This window comes from Rhamphochromis sp. 'chilingali' (assembly GCF_963969265.1).
Source record: "Rhamphochromis sp. 'chilingali' genome assembly, chromosome: 18".
Classification (NCBI taxonomy): Eukaryota; Metazoa; Chordata; class Actinopteri; order Cichliformes; family Cichlidae; genus Rhamphochromis; species Rhamphochromis sp. 'chilingali'.
Genome location: NC_137945.1, coordinates 6,475,956 through 6,495,703, shown reverse-complemented (window position 1 = coordinate 6,495,703; position 19,748 = coordinate 6,475,956). Strand labels below are relative to the sequence as shown.

The window sequence follows — 19,748 nt, the reverse complement described above, 5'->3', positions numbered from 1 at the left end:
GTTTCTCTACTTTAAAGAGGATAAAAACTTTCCTGAGAAACAATATGGCTCAGGATCGGCTCAACGCTCTGGCTATGCTGTCCATAGAGAAAAAACTCACACAAGAACTTCCTGATTTCAACACCAGGGTCATCGAGAAATTTGCCACTCAGAAAGACAGACGAGCAAAGTTCTTGTACAAATAAGAACCCTTAACCATATTTACTCTCTTTCTCCATCCCTCTCTCTTTCTCTCTTTAGCCCACCCCCCCAATCAGTTTACAGTTGTTGTTTTCAATAGTTATTTTTCATTCATTCAAAAAAAAAAAAAAAAAATCTGTTCATGTTCATTTTTACAAATCTATACAAATGGCCAGAATATGGTTGTTCATTTTTACAAATCTATACAAATGGCCAGAATATGGTTGTTCATTTTAAATTTAAATTAAAATTGTGTTGTTTGATGTACTCATTAAATGGGTCATTTTAGTCGATATCATAAAAATTGCCCCCCCTGAGATTTTTTTCAGGAGCCGCCACTGGTACATACAATCAATATCAGACTCAACCAACAAAAAGGAACAATATTTATATATGTTGATTTTTGCACGTACTCATATAATTATTTTTTTTTACCCCCGGTTCTGTATGTTCATGTTCTGTTCTTTCTTAAACTTCATCTGTTTGTATGTTGTATACTTATTGTGTTTCAATAAAGTTCAGTAAAAAAGTACGTTCTAAATGAAGCTTCAGACGTCACTAATCACGTGACTCTGGCCAAACGAATCAAGCCTCGACACGGTGCTTCTGAAGCAGCATGTTTATCTTTCTGACACACGCACCGGAGCGTCAGCTTCAAGCGGACCATCGCTACCTCTCACATCTAAAGGTAAGTGTCAAGGTAACTTTGAACTGAGTTCAGTCAATCTCGAGTTTTTCGAAGTTTTCTGAATGAAGTTTTCTGTTGCTCTCTGTGAGAGGAGACCGTTAAAGGCGAGGCTCTCCAGAGTGTAGCAAAACAGGAGACCACAGCTGCTGGGTGTAAGTGTGCAAACGAATATATTAGAAGTGCAAGTGAGCCACGAGTAAAGAAAGGTCAAGTTTCGTGAGTTGTTTTTCTCAACACTGATCACGCGCTCAACACTCTACACATACTGGCATCACACGCGCGCTCTCAAGCATCAGTATGTACAATTCTGGGCGTCACGTGAGTTGCAGGCGTTACCATATAACGGAAATCTCCATTGTTCTGTAGCTGAAGGCTTTTCAGTGAGTTTTTTGGACATCCTGATAATAATGAATTACAGTAGTGCAGCCTGGAAGTAATAAATGCATGAACTAGTTTTTCAGCGTCACTCTGAGACAGGATATTTCTAATTTTAGAGATGTTGCGCAAATGGAAGAACGCAGTCTTGCATATTTGTTTAATATGTGCATTGAAGGACATGTCCTGGTCAAAAATGACTCCAAGGTTCCTCACAGTGTTACTGGAGGCCAAGGTAATGCCATCCAGAGTAAGAATCTGGTTAGATACCATATTTCTAAGCTTTTCAGGGCCGAGTACAATAACCTCAGTTTTATCTGAATTAAGAAGCAGAAAGTTAGCGGCCATCCAGGTCTTTATGTCTTTAAGACATTCCTGCAGTTAATCGACCTCTGTTGGGGGTAGCGTTCAGATAGCTGCTCTGCTCTATGTTGGTACAGGGCATTGAAGATGATAACAGTGGGTGGATTATATTCTTAAACTTAGTTACAGCGCTTTCAGAAAGACATCTACTTTGATAAAGTCTACTCTCCACCGCTGTGTAATCAATTATTGTAAATGTAAATGTTATCAGGAAATGATCAGACAGGAGAGGGTTTTCAGGAAACACTGTTAAATGTTCAGTTTCTATGCCATATGTTAAAACAATATCTAGAGTGTGATTAAAGTGGTGGGTGGCTTCTTTTACATTTTGAGAGAAGCCAATTGAGTCTAATAACAGATTAAATGCCATGCTGAGGCTGTAATTTTTAGCATCTACATGGATGTTAAAATCACCCACAATAATTGTTTTATCTGAGCTCAGAACTAAATTAGATATAAAGTCTGAGAAATCAGACAAACTCTGTGTAAGGCCCAGGTGGACGATAGATGATAACAAGTAAGACTGGTTTTACAGCTGGGGTGGACAATGTTAAGCATCAGGCTTTCAAATGAATTGAAAGTCTGTCTTGGTCTTTCATTAATTAATAGGCTAGTGTGAAAAATTGCTGCCACACCGCCCCCTCGGCCTGTGCTTCGAGGTTTCTGGTAGTTAGAATGACTCGGGGGTGTTGATTCATTTAAACTAACATAATCATCCTGCTGCAACCAGGTTTCTGTAAGGCAGAGTAAATCAATTTGTTGATCAATTATTAAGTCATGTACTAACAGAGACTTTGAGGAGAGAGACGTAATATTTAATAATCCACATTTCACTGTTTTACTCTTTGGTTCAGATGTGGATACTGTATTGTTCTTTCTTTGTAATTGTTTATGTTTAAGTTGTTTGTTTCTGGTTTTTAGTTTGTTTTTGTCTTTTTGGAAGCTGACACAGTCTCTATGGAGATGGGTTTTTGGGGGGGTAGCAGGAGGAGAGAAGCTGCAGAGAGGCGTGTAAGACTGCAACTCTGCTTCCTGGTCCCAACTCTGGATAGTCATATTTTGGGGGGTTTAATAAATTTGTCCATATTTCTAGAAATGAGAGCTGCTCCATCCAAAGTGGGATGGATGCCGTCTCTCCTAACAAGATCAGGTTTCCTCCAGAAGGTTTGCCAATTATCTATGAAGCCCACATCATTTCTGGGACACCACTCAGACAGCCAGCAATTTAAGGAGAACATGCGGCTAAACATGTCACTCCTGGTCTGATTGGGGAGGGGACCAGAGAAAACTACAGAGTCCGACATTGTTTTGGCAAAGTTGCACACCGATTCAATATTGATTTTAGTGACCACCGATTGGTGTAACCGGGTGTCATTACTGCTGATGTGAATTATGATCTTACTGAATTTATGTTTACCCTTAGCCAGCAGTTTTAAATTTCCTTCAATGTCGCCTGCTCTGGCCCCTGGAAGACAATTGACTATGGTTGCTGGTGTCTCTAGCTTCACATGTCTGAGAACAGAATCACCAATTACCAGAGTTCGACCCCCGGCGGGTGTGTCGCCGAGTGGGGGAAAACGGTTAGACACATGAACGGGTTGGTGGTGTACCTGGAGCTTCTGTTTAGGACTATGCTTCCTCCTCACCGTCACCCAGCCGCCCTCTTTCCCCAGCTGCTTGGGGTCTGCCGGGGAACAGCTAGCGGGGCCTACGCTATCTTCGGCTGCACCAGCTACAGGGGCCTGGCTAGCTATGGGTGAATGAAGGGTGCGAAGCCTCCTGAGTCTCCAATTCAGTAATCCTGGCCTCCAGCGCTGCAAATATGCTACATTTGTTACAGATATCATTACTGCTAAAGGAGGCCGAGGAGTAACTAAACATCTGACACAATGAGCAAGAAAGTGCAGGAGGGACAGGTGAAGTAGCCATGGTGCTAACGAGTCGGCTACGAGCTAAGCTAGCGAAACAGTACAGAGAAAGTGAGTGAATACTTTGGCTATAAATTAGGTAGTGAGTACACAGAAAGTGTGCTTCGGATGAAGCACGTGAAGATTATACTATGAAAAAGAATGTATTTAAAAGTTGTTAATTAAATTGCTAAGCAAATAAGCTACTCAGAAACACCACTGTGTTTGAGCAGGAACAGGAAGTGATACTCTACCGCAGAGCGAGCGAACACCAAGTGACAGCGCCACCAAGAGTCTTATCGTTGCAAATCGGTGTGTCGGCCCACTGGGCATTTGATTCTAATAACAGGCCTCAGTCTCTCCTGCTACTGGTCTGCCATACTGCTAAATTTGGTATCCGTGCTCAAACCTTTTGTGTCTGTTTGCCCACTTGGGGAAGCAAAATTTTTTTGTTTTTTGTTGTCAGATGAACATATGAGACACTTTGACTCTTCAGTGCAGTGTGGAGCCTAACAAAGATCTGTTTTGTGTCCCAGCTGATCAGCAGGAGGAGAAGAGTCTGACGGAGCAGCAGAGGAACATTTTCAGCTACTTGGACTCAGCTCAGCCACTACAGAGAAAACAATGAGCTCAACACAGAAGGTGACAGACAGAGCAGGGCGATATGACCAAAAATATTTATCACGATATACATTTGAAAATTTGCGATAACAATATAACTGACGATATAATTGATGCAAGACAAAATACTTTACAACTCCACAACTTTATTAGTGCAAAAAAAAACCCATCAATGTATTTGCACTTAAACAAGTATGGGCTCAAAATGTGGTCATAAATATTTTGTACTTGTAAAAAAGATTTTTGTATGTGTAAAAAAGATTTTTGTATGTGTAAAAAAGATTTGTGTGTGCGTAAAAAAGATTTGTGTGCGGACTTAGAAAAAAAACCCCTGCAAGTTACAAGTGCGGATTTTGACCCTATTTTTCTTCCTTTCATCTGATTGGTCAATGTCATGTCAATCACAAATGTAACAATCAGATGAAAGGAAGAAAAATAGGGTCAAAATCCGCACTTGTAACTTGCAGGGGTTTTTTTTCTAAGTCCGCACACAAATCTTTTTTACGCACACACAAATCTTTTTTACACATACAAATCTTTTTTACAAGTACAAAATATTTATGACCACATTTTGAGCCCATAAACAAGCAGCTGTTTTTTATGTGTATTAAAATTATATAAAAATTTAACAGTGCAAATGCAAATGTCAGCCAATTTCCTCTGGAAATGCCTTTTGGTTAAACTGTCAGCAAGCAATTTGCATTTGCACTGTTACATTTTTATATAACTTTAATGCACATAAAAAACAGCTGCTTGTTTAAGTGAAAATACATTGATGGATTTTTTGCACTAATAAAGTTATGGAGTTGTAAAGTATTTTGTCTAGTGTCAATTACATCGTCAGTTATATCGTTATCGCAAATTTCCAAATGTATATCGTGATAAATATTTTTGGTCATATCGCCCTGCTCTACTTTCATGTGTTACTGTTTAGGCTTAAATTGGTTTGATGTTTGGTGCCTTTTTCTTAATGTAAAAAAACCCTCAGGTTACAATCAGACATTTTTCTTCACTGAACCAAGCTGGTCATTTTACCAGCTCAGCTCTAATTCATATGACAGATAATTTATGGTATAAACATCTAGATGATGGGAAAGTGGTATTCTTGGACTTTAGTGCTGCATTTGATTTGATAAATGATGTAAAAAAAAACCTTAGGTTACAATCAGACATTTTTCTTGCATTTGATTTGATAAATTTTGATCTTTTGATTGATAAACTAAAATGTTATGGATTTTCACCAGCTGCTTTGTGCTGGAAAAAAAAGTTATTTGGACAGAAGATAGCAGAAGGTTTATTGTAATGGTTATTTCTCAGTTATGAACTGCGGTTTACCCCAAGGCAGCTGCCTCGCTCCACTTCTCTATTCAGTTTTCACTGACGATCTGCAATATGTCTTGGCTTAATCTTGGGTATGCCAATGATTCCACCATGTTTTATTCAGCCAGTGACAATTCTGAATTGACCAACGTGTCACAACAAAATTTGCTGAATGTGTTTGACTGGATAAGTAAAAACAACATGATTTTAAATGTATCTAAATCCAAATCTATGTTAATTAGAAGCAGATTAGTCAACAGCCCACAACTGAGTCTTTCCATAGCCAGTGTTAGAACACGTCACCCAGATGAAACTACTCGGCGTTACCATAAATCGCCACCTTTCATGGTCTCAGCACATCGATTGTTTTTAAGAAAACAGGACAAGGCATAGCTATGGCTATGAAATGCTCTTTCTGTATCACTTCTTCAATTATGAAAGATGTCATTAATGCACTAGTAATGTCTCATCTGGAGTATTGTTCAATCATTTGGTCAGCAGCTAATAAGACAGATCTTAACAGACTTCAGTTAGTCCAGAATAAGGCGTCCAGATTAGTGTTAAGATGTTCATACTATAATAATATTGATAAAATGCATAATCAACTTTCTTGGCTTCCTGTACAGACTAAAATATTCTATGGCTTACTTGTATTTAGGGCTGCTCGATTATGGCAAAAATGATAATCACGATTATTTTCTTTTTTTTTTTTTTTTTTTTTTTTAAATAGGACAGGGGGAATGAATGAGAGAAAGAGGGGGAGAGAAAGAAAGAAAACCAAAGGGGAGAAGAGACGGTGAGAAGGGGGGGGAAGAGAGAGAAAAAAAAAAGAACTCCTGGGTCACCTGTATGGAGAGAAAAAAAAAAAACAAACAAACAAAAAAAACAAACAGAGGAGACAGCAAACAACAAAGAGCAACATAATAATAGAGAAAACAAAGCACCATCACAATAAACTAGCTAGTCATAGATATCAATATTTACTAAATAATAAACGATATTGTGCAGCACGCAAGATAGACAGCGCACAGTGTGCTTTGAGGCAGCAGCCAAGAAAGCTTTAGTCCGCGTCTGTGAATACCCATGTGTGCATACCTGTGTGGATCAGCATGCTTGCATTCCAAAGGTTTCTCCATGTAATGATCTGCTAGGGAGTGTGGGGGGGCCACAGCCCTGTCCTCCAGGGTGTGAAGCAGGTATGGAGGAGATCAAAACTCCAGACATCCAGAGGCCCCCAGAACACAAGAGACCAAGGAAGACCAACAGAGGGGCAGCCGCACCACTGTTCCAGTAAGAGCTGAGGAGAGTCCCAGATGAGGGCTCGCCCAGCAGCCGCGGAGCAGAAGTCAGGGGGAGTTGCAGTGACGCGCCCGTGAGCTCCGCCGGTCCCCAGCTGCGCCTGAGTGACCGAGCCCCAGGCCGAGAGGCCGGGGGCACCCCACCTCCAAAGGGGCCCGAGCGAGCCCCAGGCCCCAGGCCCCGACAAGCGGCCGCCAAGGAGTGAGCCGGTGTGTACCCGGACGCCCACCCCCAGACACAAAGAACCACCAACACACCGACACCTGAGGGAGTCCGCCACCGGCAGGGGAAGTGGTGGTGGGTGGAGATAGGCCTCCAAACCTTGGAGGGCCTGAGGTGTCCCCAGAGAGGTGGCGTCTGATACCCAACCTGACATATAGACACAGACATACAGGCACACACAGACACAAACATCCATTCCCACCCTCATGCTCTCATATGCACTCACTCCACACTCAACCAACGTGGAGACAGACATAAAGAGACGCTGTACACACAATCACACTCCCCAAGCGTACTCTACAAACCGGGTCTAGGTACCCTTGCCCCTGGAGGGGGGAATTGCACCCAGACCCAGGTGGTGTTACCCTTTTCCCTGCGGTGGGGAGAGGCAGACCACCCCGACTCCGCAGCAGCAGGGAGGCCCCACACCCCAGACCGCAGTCGGACGGCCAACTCCTCCTACTAGCCCTCCCGCTCCAGCAGGCCGCAGAGAATGGGGGTGAGAGAAGACTCCAAACCTCCCTCCACCCGCTCATTGTAGTGTTGATGCATATGTGTTCTAAGGTGCAATTAAAACCCAGGAGGGCATGGAGCTACCTGCCAAGGAGCAGCAGGTAAGCGCATAGTCCCTCCTGCTAGCCCTCAATGACTAAGTGTATTTAAAATTGAGAGGTGGGCAACGACGTCAGGGGTGAGGTATACACCCTGATGATGATTTGGACTCCGTGATTGTGCCCACCCCCAAGATCCTATATGTATGTGTAATGAGAATGTGAATAATGTGAATGTCTAAGTTGTGGGATAAAATTGAGGCAGAGGCAGCCAGAAGGGGACAGGGGGGGGGGGGGTAGCCTCCTCTGCACCCTGGTGACATACCCCCACTCCAAGGCCCTGCATGTGTGGGTGGTTGTGGAGGAGCGGGAAGAGGGAGGCAGCTGGAGATGGGGAGGGAAGGAAGGGAGGGGCAGGTAACCCCTCCCTGGGGCCAGCTCCCCCGCTGACCCCAGTAGGCACCCCCACCCTCCGCGACCCGCCAGGGAAGGGGGGCCCAGGCCCATCAGACCGGGGCCCAGTGCAGTAGCGCTCCCCGGCTCCACAGAGCCCTGGACAGTCCACCCAACCCCACCACAGAGAAAACTGCACCCACCCCACCATCCACACATCTTCCAGACTACATAAGACGGTAAACGCCCAGGCTGAGATCTTCCTCCACCTCTCCTGTATCTCCCCCTCCTGCAGAGAGTTCCTGAAGAGAAGAAAGCTCCTGCAAGATGTGACCATCCCCCCCACCAGTTGAAGAGCCCCCCAGGCGGCTCGACGCACCGGCGGCACCCTGCTCCAGCTAATTGTTTCACACTATATTTAAACCATTCCCATTTACTGACATTAGTCATGCTCATATTGTTAATTTCTGATTTAAGTTCTTTAACTTGTTTACAGAAGTCTTCGTTTTGTAATAAACTATTGTTAAATTTCCATATGTTGTCAGATCTTTGTTGTTTACGTAGAGATAATAAGAGACTTATCAGACAATGATCAGTAAGTGGGGTTGACTGGGTCTCACATTTCGTAACATATGATGATACTGTTTGGGAGACAAGCCAATAATCTAATCTTGAACATACGTTTTTATTTGATGGACTAAACCAAGTATATTTCTTCGTATTTGGGTTTGTCATCCTCCAATAATCGATCATATTGGTTGTCGTACAAAAGTCACAAATAATGCTATCGTGTTCTGGTTGATTTCCTCTTTGTGGTTGTCTGTCAAGCCATGAGTTAGGAGCCAGGTTAAAATCGCCTCCGGTTATCACCTGGGTAGAACCATATGTAGTAGGGCTGCTCGATTATGGCAAAAATGATAATCACGATTATTTTCACTGAAATTGAGATCTCGATTATTTGACGATATTTATTTAACCCTTGAAGACCTACCATAGAACCAAGTCCGCCAGAGCTTATATTTTTTTTTACATGTTGTAGTGCCATTTGTGGGAGCATTTCAAGTTGCTATACATCAATACAACTGTTATAGCCCATATTTTAATAACATGTATGCATTAAGTCCATAGTAACTACATTAATTGCAAAAAAGTGCAATAAACTACAAATAAAATTGAAAATCGTTTTTGTTTTGTTACATATATTTCTACTTGGAGAAATTTAAGAAGCTTATCCCTCAAAACTTTAAATACAAAAAAGTTGCAAAAAATAGTTTACAACAGGAAATTTATTTTGAGTGTCTTCATAGTTTTATTTTGGAGATACAGCAATTTTTATATACTGCAGGAAAAACAAAAAACAATCCTATGATGCAAATTTGCAAAGAAAACAGCTTGTGCATCAAAATAAACTATTTAAAGCAGTGCAATTCGAGTTTTAAGCATCCCAGCAACTATTCAGAAAAGTATAGAGTTAAACATGACTTATAAAAACATCAGTATTGGCTTTTAAGGCCTACAAGTAAAAAACTTCATTTTCCGCGAAAATGACGTCACTTCCTGTTTCGGGCAGGAAATGACGTACATGCGATAGTTCGCGTTGACGTCTTGTTCAATGTGGGAAGTGTTATGAACAGCTGATTGGATCGGCAAAGCGTGTTTCTGGAATATTATGTTTTTGTTCCTGCAAGCGCTTTTTATGCAATTTTTGCAAAGCTATATGTGGAAGGAAACCGTGACAGAGGACAAGCTGATGGCATAAGATGTAAGTACAACTCCTCCGGTTTCATATGCAAAAAAAATTATTGCGCTAGCTTACGCGGTTCAGGTTCTACAGGGATTTAAAAATAGTTACGCAAAACGGAGCGTGCTGCTCTGACCGGCTTTAAAGGGTTAACAATAACAATGTATTGAATAATGACTTTAAAAAAATAATATAAAATAGTGTGCAAATACTGATAACAGCGCAAATGTTTGCAATATAAAAAATAAATGAAAAATGTAAACATCTATGTTTAGTGAACTTTGCAGTGTTGCTCTGTGGTGCAGCTACGACACCGTAGCAAAGTTTACACACTGTCTACTTGATCCACGTCTGACTCCGCGAACCCATAATGTTTCCACACCACTGAAGTTTTTTTTTTTTTTTACCTCTCTTTTCAACCAACGGCAGTCACTCTTCTTTCCAAATAAGCTCTGCTTAACTTTCCGAGCTTCCCTCGGTCCTCTTAATTGTTGTGACGTCTGTTCGAAATGCAGAGAGGTGCGCTCGATTTGCCACACGGAGCAGCGCGAGAGTAAAGCACGAGGGAGGTGCTAATAATCGGCTCAGTCATTTTTAATGATCGCTGAAAGCCCAGATCGTAATTGTGATTAAAATGCGATTAATTGAGCAGCCCTACTTGTATTTATAAAGAAAGCAATTCTGTTAAACACACCACATTTATTTCTGCTCAGCTGCAGTATCCAGATGAAATACATAATCATATTACACAGTTTTCAGCAAACTGCAATTTAGTAAATGCTCGAGTTAAAAGTAACTTTTAGAGCAACGTTTAAGTGGAATAAATTGCCTTATAACATTAGAGAATTATTCAAACTATTCAGAACTTCAATGAACACTTAACTATGGAAGCCCGTTTCCGCCACTAAAAAAAAAAAAAAAAGGATCCATAACTCAAAATTTCGAGTTAATTTCTCGAAATTTCGACATATTAACTTGAAATTTCGACATACACTCAACAAAAATATAAACGCAACACCTTTGTTACTGCTCCAATTCCCCATGGGATGGACGTAGAGACCTAAAATTCATTCCAGATACACAATATAACCATCCCTCCCAAACAGTGGTCACAAATCAGTCCAAATGTGTGGTAGTGGGCACATCTGCTATATTGAGATAATCCATCCCACCTCACAGGTGTGCCACATCAGGATGCTGATCTGACATCATGAGTAGTGCACAGGTGTACCTCAGACTGCCCACAACAAAAGGCCACCCTGGAATGTGCAGTTTTGTCTCACAGCAAAATGCCACAGATGCCACAAGCAATGAGGGAGCGTGCAATTGGCATGCTGACAGCAGGAATGTCAACCAGATCTGTCGCCCGTGCATTGAATGTTCATTTCTCAACCATAAGCCGTCTCCACAGGCGTTTCAGAGAATATGGCAGCACATCCAACCGGCCTCACAACCGCAGACCTCGTGTAACCACACCAGCCCAGGACCTCCACATCCAGCAGGTTCACCTCCAAGATCGTCTGAGACCAGCCACCCAGACAGCTGCTGGAACAATTGGTTTGCACAACCAAACAATTTCTGCACAAACTGTCAGAAACCGTCTCAGGGACGCTCAACTGCATGCCCGTCGTCCTCATCGGGGTCTTGACCTGACTCCAGCTCGTCGCCGTAACAGACTTGTGTGGGCAAATGCTCACATTCGATGGCGTCTGGCACATTGGAGAGGTGTGCGCTTCACGGATGAATCATGGTTCACATTGTTCAGGGCAGATGGCAGCTGAGAATGTCCCAGTTCTTGCATGGCCAGCATACTCACCGGACATGTCACCCATTGAGCATGTTCGGGATGTGCTTGACCTGAAATTTGTGTAATGTGCCTGAATGTTATTGATATTATTATTATTATTATTATTATTGATTGCTTATATTTTAACAATTGTGAAACCTCACTGTGGATGTAAGAGCCAAATTATGTGGATATCTTGAATCCACTTTATTGTATAATATTTTATGTGATAGTATTTGACGGAAGATGAGCAACATCTGTTGTGGAAGCTAATGGGGTTCTTTTTGAATAAACAAATAAACAAACATACGATTTATTATCACTGAATAATTATGTATAAATCTATAAAAATTAAAGAAATATGTAATAGGAAACGCACACATTTTTATATTATAAAATAATATAAAAGTGTGTGTGTGTGTGTGTGTGTGTGTGTGTGTGTGTGTGTGTGTGTGTGTGTGTGTGTGTACACAATCAGGAGGGATGGGCATGATTTTAGTGTTTGAACAGTCATGAATTATTTTTAACAGCAGGTTGGATGTAATGTGTTAGAACTACCAGCAGGTGGGGATAAGAGACCTTTAAGGTGTTTGGTGCCACACTCCACCTTCAGGTTTAAAACTAGTGTTAATGGAGGGAGTTTGAAGGTTGAGTTTGTTCCACGACTGCATTTCACTCACTGCCTCTGTTTGTATCTCTGTCACTGCAGGACCAACATGGAGCGAGAAGTCAGCGCTCTCAGGAGGCCGACAAACCTCACAGAAGAAAGGGAGAGAAAACATACACCTGTGACGAGTGTGGGAAGGATTTTACTTTGAAGGCTAATCTAAAACAGCATCAGGTCGTCCACACTGGAGAGAGACCGTTCAGCTGTGACTTGTGTGGAAAGTCTTTTTCCTGGAAGGATTCCCTAAAACAACACCAACTCATCCACAGTGGAGTTAAAGCGTACAGCTGTGATCAGTGTAGCAGAGCTTTTACTCACAGTAGCAGCTTACAGAAGCATCTACTTACCCACTCTGGAATTAAGCCATACAGCTGTGACGAGTGTGGGAAGGAGTTTGCTAGGAAGGATAAACTAAAACAGCATCAGGTCATCCACACTGGAGAGAGACCGTTCAGCTGTGAGTTGTGTGGAAAGTCTTTTTCCTTGAAGCGTTACCTAAAAGGACACCATCTCATCCACAGTGGAGTTAAAGCGTACAGCTGTGATCAGTGTGGCAGAGCTTTTACTCACAGTAGCAACTTACAGAGTCATCTAGTTACCCACTCTGGAATTAAGGCGTACAGCTGTGACATCTGTGGAAAAACTTTCAGCCAGAGAGGGAAACGAAATATACACCTACGCATTCACACCAGACATGATGTGTACTGCTGTGAACAGTGTGGCAAAGAGTTTATAACACACACACAGTTACAACAACACATGTTTATCCACACTGAGGAGAGACCTTATAAATGTGACCTGTGTGAGAAGACTTTTAAAGCTCCACATTACCTGAGACTACACCAACAGATCCACACCAGAAAGAGACTCAACAAGTGCAGTTACTGTGAGGTATGTATTTATATTGTTATCTTGTCATTTTAGCCTGACTGTTTGGAACAACTCTGCTCGTTAAACTGTGTTAGCATGTTAGCAATTCTACTGCATGGAAAAGCAGCTCTGAGTGATTATTCAGATTTTCATGTCAGTTATGATTTTAGTATTACTGTAGTATTATGGTGGTAGTATTGTAGTTATTGCAGCCCAGTAAACTGAGTGTGTTAACTGAAACAGTCAAATGTAATTGGACGTCTGCAGAGATGCTCTTTATTTCAGGCGACGTTCAGGATAAAAGTGTTGAAGGACTGACTTACACTGTCTTTGTGTCTTTGTTTAGAAGCAGAGCGACACAGATGGATCCAGTTCTCAACCCTGTCATCACCGTGGTGGTGGGAAAGACTTTCGTTGTGACCTTTGTGGAAAAACTTTCAGTCAGCAAGCCACCCTAAAAACACATCAACGTAGACACACTGGAGACAAACTGAAATACTGCAAAGAATGTGGGAGAAGCTTCACCACATCAGGTGCATTAAAACGGCATGAACTGATTCACAGTGGGGTTAAAAAGCACCTCTGTGATCAGTGTGGGTCATCCTTCACCACTGCATGTAAGCTTAAAACACACAAACGAGTCCACACAGGAGAGAAACCATACAAGTGCAGACACTGTGACAGAAGCTTCTCAGATTCAGGTAATCGTTACTATCATGAACGTGCACACATGGAAGGAAACTACAGCTGTGACCAGTGTGACAAGAGCTTCAGGAATCTCAGTTCATACTCCACACACAAACGATCCCACGTTACTAATAAACTGTTTCACTGTTACCAATGTGCCCAAACATTCACCTCATTGTCTGCTCTGTGCAAACATCAGCGTGATCACTCAGGGCTGAAATCACTCCCATCACTGGATCACAGTGAATCTGCAGAGACAGAAAGATCCTCTGGTTTCAGTGTCAGACTCAAAAAGCTTGAGATCAGGCTCCACAGAGTTCAGATAGAATCATTTAAACTTGTGTTGAACTGAACTGGTTGCTGGGCTGAACTTCTACATAATACAGATTTACATGGGATCTTATTTTCTGTCGTTTTACTGAGTCAGTTTTGTCCTTTTTTCTCTGTCCTGGTTTTGCTCGTCTGTAAATAATTGAAACTCAGTCCAATAGTTCATTGTTCTCCAGCAAAACGTTTTGGAAACTCATGTTTAACCTTTAAACTCTGACATGTTTTAGCACACAAGGCTTCATCGGGGAGTTCACTCATGATTGGACCATGAGAATAAAGGTTTTTAGTTCTTTCAAAGAGAGTCTTGGAGGTGTTTGATGTTTCTGTTTTTTCTACATAAAGGAAAAAACTATTTTTCTAGCTTTATGTAGTGTGGAAGTTTTTAATGTTTCTTTCATCTGTGATGTTCTTGAATGTGTTCACATGAAGATGGTACAAATAAACTGTCCTTTTAGTTTTAGCTCCTAATTTATTCATTATTTATGGATGTAGCACAGCAGCAGTGTCTTGATTAACACATGGAGGGCTCGGGGTCTGATGGTAAATAATGTTTTGTGTCCTTGTACACATCATACAGCTCAGCTGTTCCACAGATGTCAGGTTTACACAGTGGGATGGTTTGTAAGAACGCAGCTCTCCTGTGGATAAATCCTTACTCTTAGCCTCAGGACCTCACACAGTCCCAGCAGGTTTGGTCAGAAGATTTATCCCTTATACCAAAACGTCACTGAGTCTCCTGGTTGAACTGGCTGCATGCATCTCTGAATGTAAATTGGTGCACTATTAATAGATCACTCTTGAACGGTATCGTCACCCTAATTTGCCCACTTAGTAAATCTCACTCATGACCAAGAAATTGAAATAAATCTTGTTTCCCTGCTGGATAGTGATCCACTGTAACTCTGCTCCTCCTTCCTGTTTAGGATTTCTGTGGCTGAAGTAAAATTCCCTCCATCCATCACTTATCCCAGCTAACCCAAAGTAAAAGAAAGTTTTGCTCATCTTAACAAAGCATTACAATAATGGGCATTACCAATGCAAACTGAATAATACAGAAGATGAAAGAAGAGACTTTGATCAGTTAATAAAGCTCATGATCTTGATTCATTGTGGCTGCTACACAGATACTTCTGGGTCACTTCTCTCAGTTAGGAGCCTTCCTCACCAAACTGACTGTTGGACCACACCCCTGGTTTCATGAGAAATTGTTTCAGCCACAATTTCTCTTCCTGTATTTCAGAGTAAAGACTGAAGTGACAAATGGAAACATGTTTAAAAAACACAATGTGAGAGAGACGTTGAGGTCCTTAGAAGTTACCCTGGGTTTTTCTGTCACCCTGCTAGATGTTACACACCTTGTTATTGGACTGATTTCTAAATTAAATGCGACGTAATATTTGCTCTTGGTTTGTTTCTCCTGTACAGAACCTTGCAGTACAACAGAAACCTAAAAACATTATTTGTAGTTGTTATTCTTAGTTGTTCTGCTGCCTAAATACCACAGGGTGTAATTATGAAGTTATTGAGCTGCACATACTTTACGACCTGCTTAAGTTCGAGGTCACAGCGTCTGTAGAGCAGCTGGAACATAATGAAGTCTACAAGGTTAAAGTTTTATCTTCACTTGTTGTTCTCTCTGCTGCTTGGTTTGATGGATCTGAGAGCTTTTGTTTTTATTACTGTTATTATAATTATCATTAATATTTTACTCTTTAAAAGCTTTAAAATAGTGTTTGTGTTTTGAAAAGTTGATTTAAGAATTGAACAGAAACATCTGTCATAAAAATCGCCCAAAGGCACGGAGACAAACTCAAAGGATGCAACCTGTAACTTTCTCTTCCTTCATGTCAGCACCATCATCGATTATTTATATTAAATGCATATAGCAACAGTAACACTTTAGTTTGGATTTCATAATTTCTGTAATTGGAAAATATTATTTTGTTTAAAGACAGAAGTGAGTGCGTAGTTGCAACATTAAAGTGAAATATTTAATAGTCTAATAACAGATTATCAGAGGTGGGACCAAGTCATTGTTTTGCAAGTCTCAAGTAAGTCTCAAGTCTTTATCCTCAAGTCTCAAGTCAAGTCTCAAGTAATGTCAGGCAAGTCAGAGTCGAGTCTCAAGTCACTGGTGTAAAAGTCCGAGTAAAGTCACAAGTCTGAAATTTTGAATTTCAAGTCCTTTCGAGTCTTTAAAAAAAAACGAAAAAATAATGTTGCAGTTATGCTAAATGTAAATATTAGACCATGTAATTTTTAAATCTGTGTTTTTCTCAACACATGACAAAATAGTGAACTTAGAAAATATACACAAATTGTGAAATTGCACCTCTTTAAAATGCAGCTCAATTAAACCTAGCTCCAAGAATAATATTCACCGACAGTTCTGAGATAAGCTGCATGTTATTCTTGGATGCGGTTGTAGGACTGGCTTTAAAATCACATGACAAAAATATCATACACATTTAAAAAAAACTGCATCACCAACGTAGCCTGGACAACATTTGCTAGTTAGATGAAGTCAGCTATCTCATTGTAGCATATTTATATGCATATTTATAATCATACGGTTCTTGGAGTGAGTGCATACACTCATGAAGTTTAGTAACTTCAGGTCACTGCAACAAGCCCAGGTACAGTTTACCGACAGATGGGTGCAGGACCTTGAAACGCACCGTGTAGAACGAAAGACCATCGTACGTATCATAAGTTTACCAGTCTCACAAATCGTCTTCATAAATACACATTTGTTAACCGTTTATTAATAGGACCTTTGAGCTCAACGGTAATTAATTAGTAGTGGAAATAATTTCTGGTAGCATCACAGAAATGTAGCAGTGACAACAATATTGTATGCTGTAATCGTACTGGGCAATTAGTGATACAAAAAACCTGTTTTATCCTGTGAATAAAAGCATATGTTTTTGTCAATGTACCATAATAACAGAAGCGAAACGCAATATTGTGTCAGGACAATTCACTATTTATGCACAATAAATAAAGGAGCATAGCGCGACAATTTCTGTTCAGCGCCAGACTTGCTTGTAACTTATATCACCAGTTATGTTATGAAAATGACGTATTAACTACTAAAAAACACTGACCTTCGTGTAAATGCTTGGAGCAGACTAACGTGTGAGCTGGAGTGTTCTGGGACGTTATATTTGATCTTTGAATGGCTGCAATCCAGGCCATCCGTCGCCTCTTTGTTACTTCGGAAACATGGCTCGAACAATTTCTCTTCAACGACGTAATCCGATAACAACCGATCTCTTTACCCGTCGGCTTCCCGTGGCTGTCATGCGACCGGCTATTGCAGTTAATAATACAACAGCTTCTTGACATTTTTGTGTTTCTTTTTATCGCTGTATAACTGATTTTAATTGAAAGCCTGCGTGCGCTAGTACCGCTTGCCACGAGTTCCCAGAATCCTTTGCGGTTCTACCCGTGAATGACGTCACATTTTCAATCTCTATATAATATGCATGTTAAATTTTATATTTGGGGTGAAATATCAAGTCTTTTCAAGTAAACCGGTTCAAGTCCAATTCAAGTCCCAAGTCATTGGTGTAAAAGTCCAAGTCAAGTCACAAGTCTTAGAACATTTTTTCAAGTCAAGTCTAAAGTCATAAAATTAATGACTCGAGTCTGACTCGAGTCCAAGTCATGTGACTCGAGTCCACACCTCTGCAGATTATGTGTTGAAGCTGTCGTTTCAGGAGGAGAGAAGCTGCAGAGAGGCGTGTAAGACTGCAACTCTGCTTCCTGGTCCCAGCTCTGGATAGTCATATTTTAGGGGGTTTAATAAATGTGTCCATATTTCTAGAAATGAGAGCTGCTCCATCCAAAGTGGGATGGATGCCGTCTCTCCTAACAAGACCAGGTTTCCTCCAGAAGATTTGCCAATCATCTATGAAGCCCACATCGTTTCTTGGACACCACTCAGACAGCCAGCAACTTAAGGAGAACATGTGGCTAAACATGTCACTCCTGGGCTGTATCCCAAAGGCTGCTCGAAATGCGGCCCTCAAATGTTTCCTTCATTTCCCCGAATTTTAAGGATGTGTCGATGTAGACTTCGTGGCCCAACATATCCCAGATTGCATAGCGCAGCGGTGGATGTGGATAATTTTGCTGAAAAAAACGGTGGAAGCGGAGCGGCCAAAGAGTAAACGTTTAAAAGTAAGTACTGTTATGATGGCTCAACAGGACCTGGAAAAACTAGTCCATGCATTCATCTTTAGTAGGCTTGATTACTGTAACAGCATCTTTACAGGTCTACCTAAAAAAATCAGTCAGACAACTGCAGCTCATTCAGAACTCTGCTGCTCGAGTCCTCACTAAGACCAAAAAAGTGGACCACACCAGTCCAGCTCTGAGGTCTTTACTCTGGCTGCCTGTCCGTCAGAGGATAGACTTTGAAGTTCTGATGCTGGTCTATAAAGCTCTGAATGGTTTAGGACCAAAATACTAGTGATGGTGATATAAAGCCTCGTGATGAACTGAAGCTTTCATCCAACTGGTCGACTCATGGTTCGAAGCATTGTGATGATTCATTTGCTCTACTTCGCCATCAAGTGGACGATTCAAGTGAAACAAGCTCTGTGATTATAATGATGTGACGTGTAAACCGCTAAACTGAATAAATAAATTGTTTTCATGATTATTTATCCCGAATATTGTCTCAGTATGTCTGATACAAAAGAGAAAGTGGAACCTATCAGGACAGAGTTTTGGTATGATTGTGTAACTGTTAGAGCTGGGTATCGTCACTGATTTCTAGAATCGATTCGATCCGATCTGGGTAAATTTTTCCTCAGACAGTCAGAAATGTTATAATTCAGATCACGGATCAGTACATTTCCATAATTTTATATCTATAAAAAGAAAGATGAGATTTGCGAGACTTTATCAAAGGTGTAAGCATCACAGCAGTTGCCTTTGTATCAAAGTAGCTGAGGCTAAAACAGAAAAACGATTTTATAAAAATATTCTGCAGTAGATCAAAAACGAAAGAAAACCATTAATCAACATATGAACATTACCTGATGCTGCTGAAGTGAAGCAGAGAAAAGTTACAGAGGTTTAGAGACACGGCTAAGCGTTTTGCATTTTGCATAATTTTAAAAAGTTTACATTTGTTCAGTAGCCTACTGAACAGCAGAAATCAGGTTTTCTTTTTGGAAGTAAGTAAAAGGGAAAAAAACAGCGACCGACAGCGCTGTAAACAACGGTAGACTTGTGCATAACAAGCAAGCGAATAATGCAGAAAACTGATTTTTAGACGGGAAACTGTTCTTGGAGTACAGAGAGAGACCACGAGCTGTGCATGAAGTGTGATTTTATCGTGGTGGAAGCAAAATAGCAAAAGTCAGAGGGAATTCATGGCTATGTTTATGTGAAGCGTAGTTTGGATCTTCTTTTGCTGCTGGTTCAGTCAATATTGTTTGGAGAGGTAAAACCTACAGCTTCAGAATCAGCGCAAAAAGGGCGTAAAACACAAGGCCCGCCGACAGATCAGAACCAGCGAGCTGTCGGATTTCGGCCCTAACCGTGTCCGTGCCGTCGGGTGAGAAAGGCCACATCTCACTGATTCTGATGTGTCGGCGGGTCCGCGCTTTGTGTTTACGTCTTTGTGCATAATAGCCTACGTGTATCTGCTGTCATTTACTGTTTTAGCTGTTTGGTGGTTGTTGAAATTTAGTGAGGTTTAACCTGAGATTCTGGCGTTTGGGGCAAAATAAA

The 19,748-nt window shown here is 41.2% G+C and overlaps 2 protein-coding genes across 3 annotated transcripts in view; both read left to right on the top strand.

The window, feature by feature from the left end:
* The window catches only part of LOC308385445 (uncharacterized protein), a 227,905-nt gene that overhangs the window by 43,901 nt on the left and 164,256 nt on the right, over positions 1 to 19,748 (top strand). The window lies entirely within an intron of this gene.
* On the top strand, positions 528 to 14,460 carry LOC308385448 (uncharacterized protein). Of its 2 annotated transcripts, none has more exons than XM_080864354.1 (4): positions 528 to 868; positions 4,050 to 4,155; positions 12,156 to 13,004; positions 13,333 to 14,460. In XM_080864354.1, exons 2-4 carry the CDS (start codon positions 4,138 to 4,140, stop codon positions 14,020 to 14,022), a joined length of 1,557 nt encoding a protein of 518 aa, XP_080720480.1. In that variant the 5' UTR covers positions 528 to 868; positions 4,050 to 4,137; the 3' UTR covers positions 14,023 to 14,460. The 2 variants fall into 2 exon arrangements, with proteins under 2 accessions (XP_080720480.1, XP_080720479.1); XM_080864353.1 differs by having other exon boundaries at positions 13,330 to 14,460.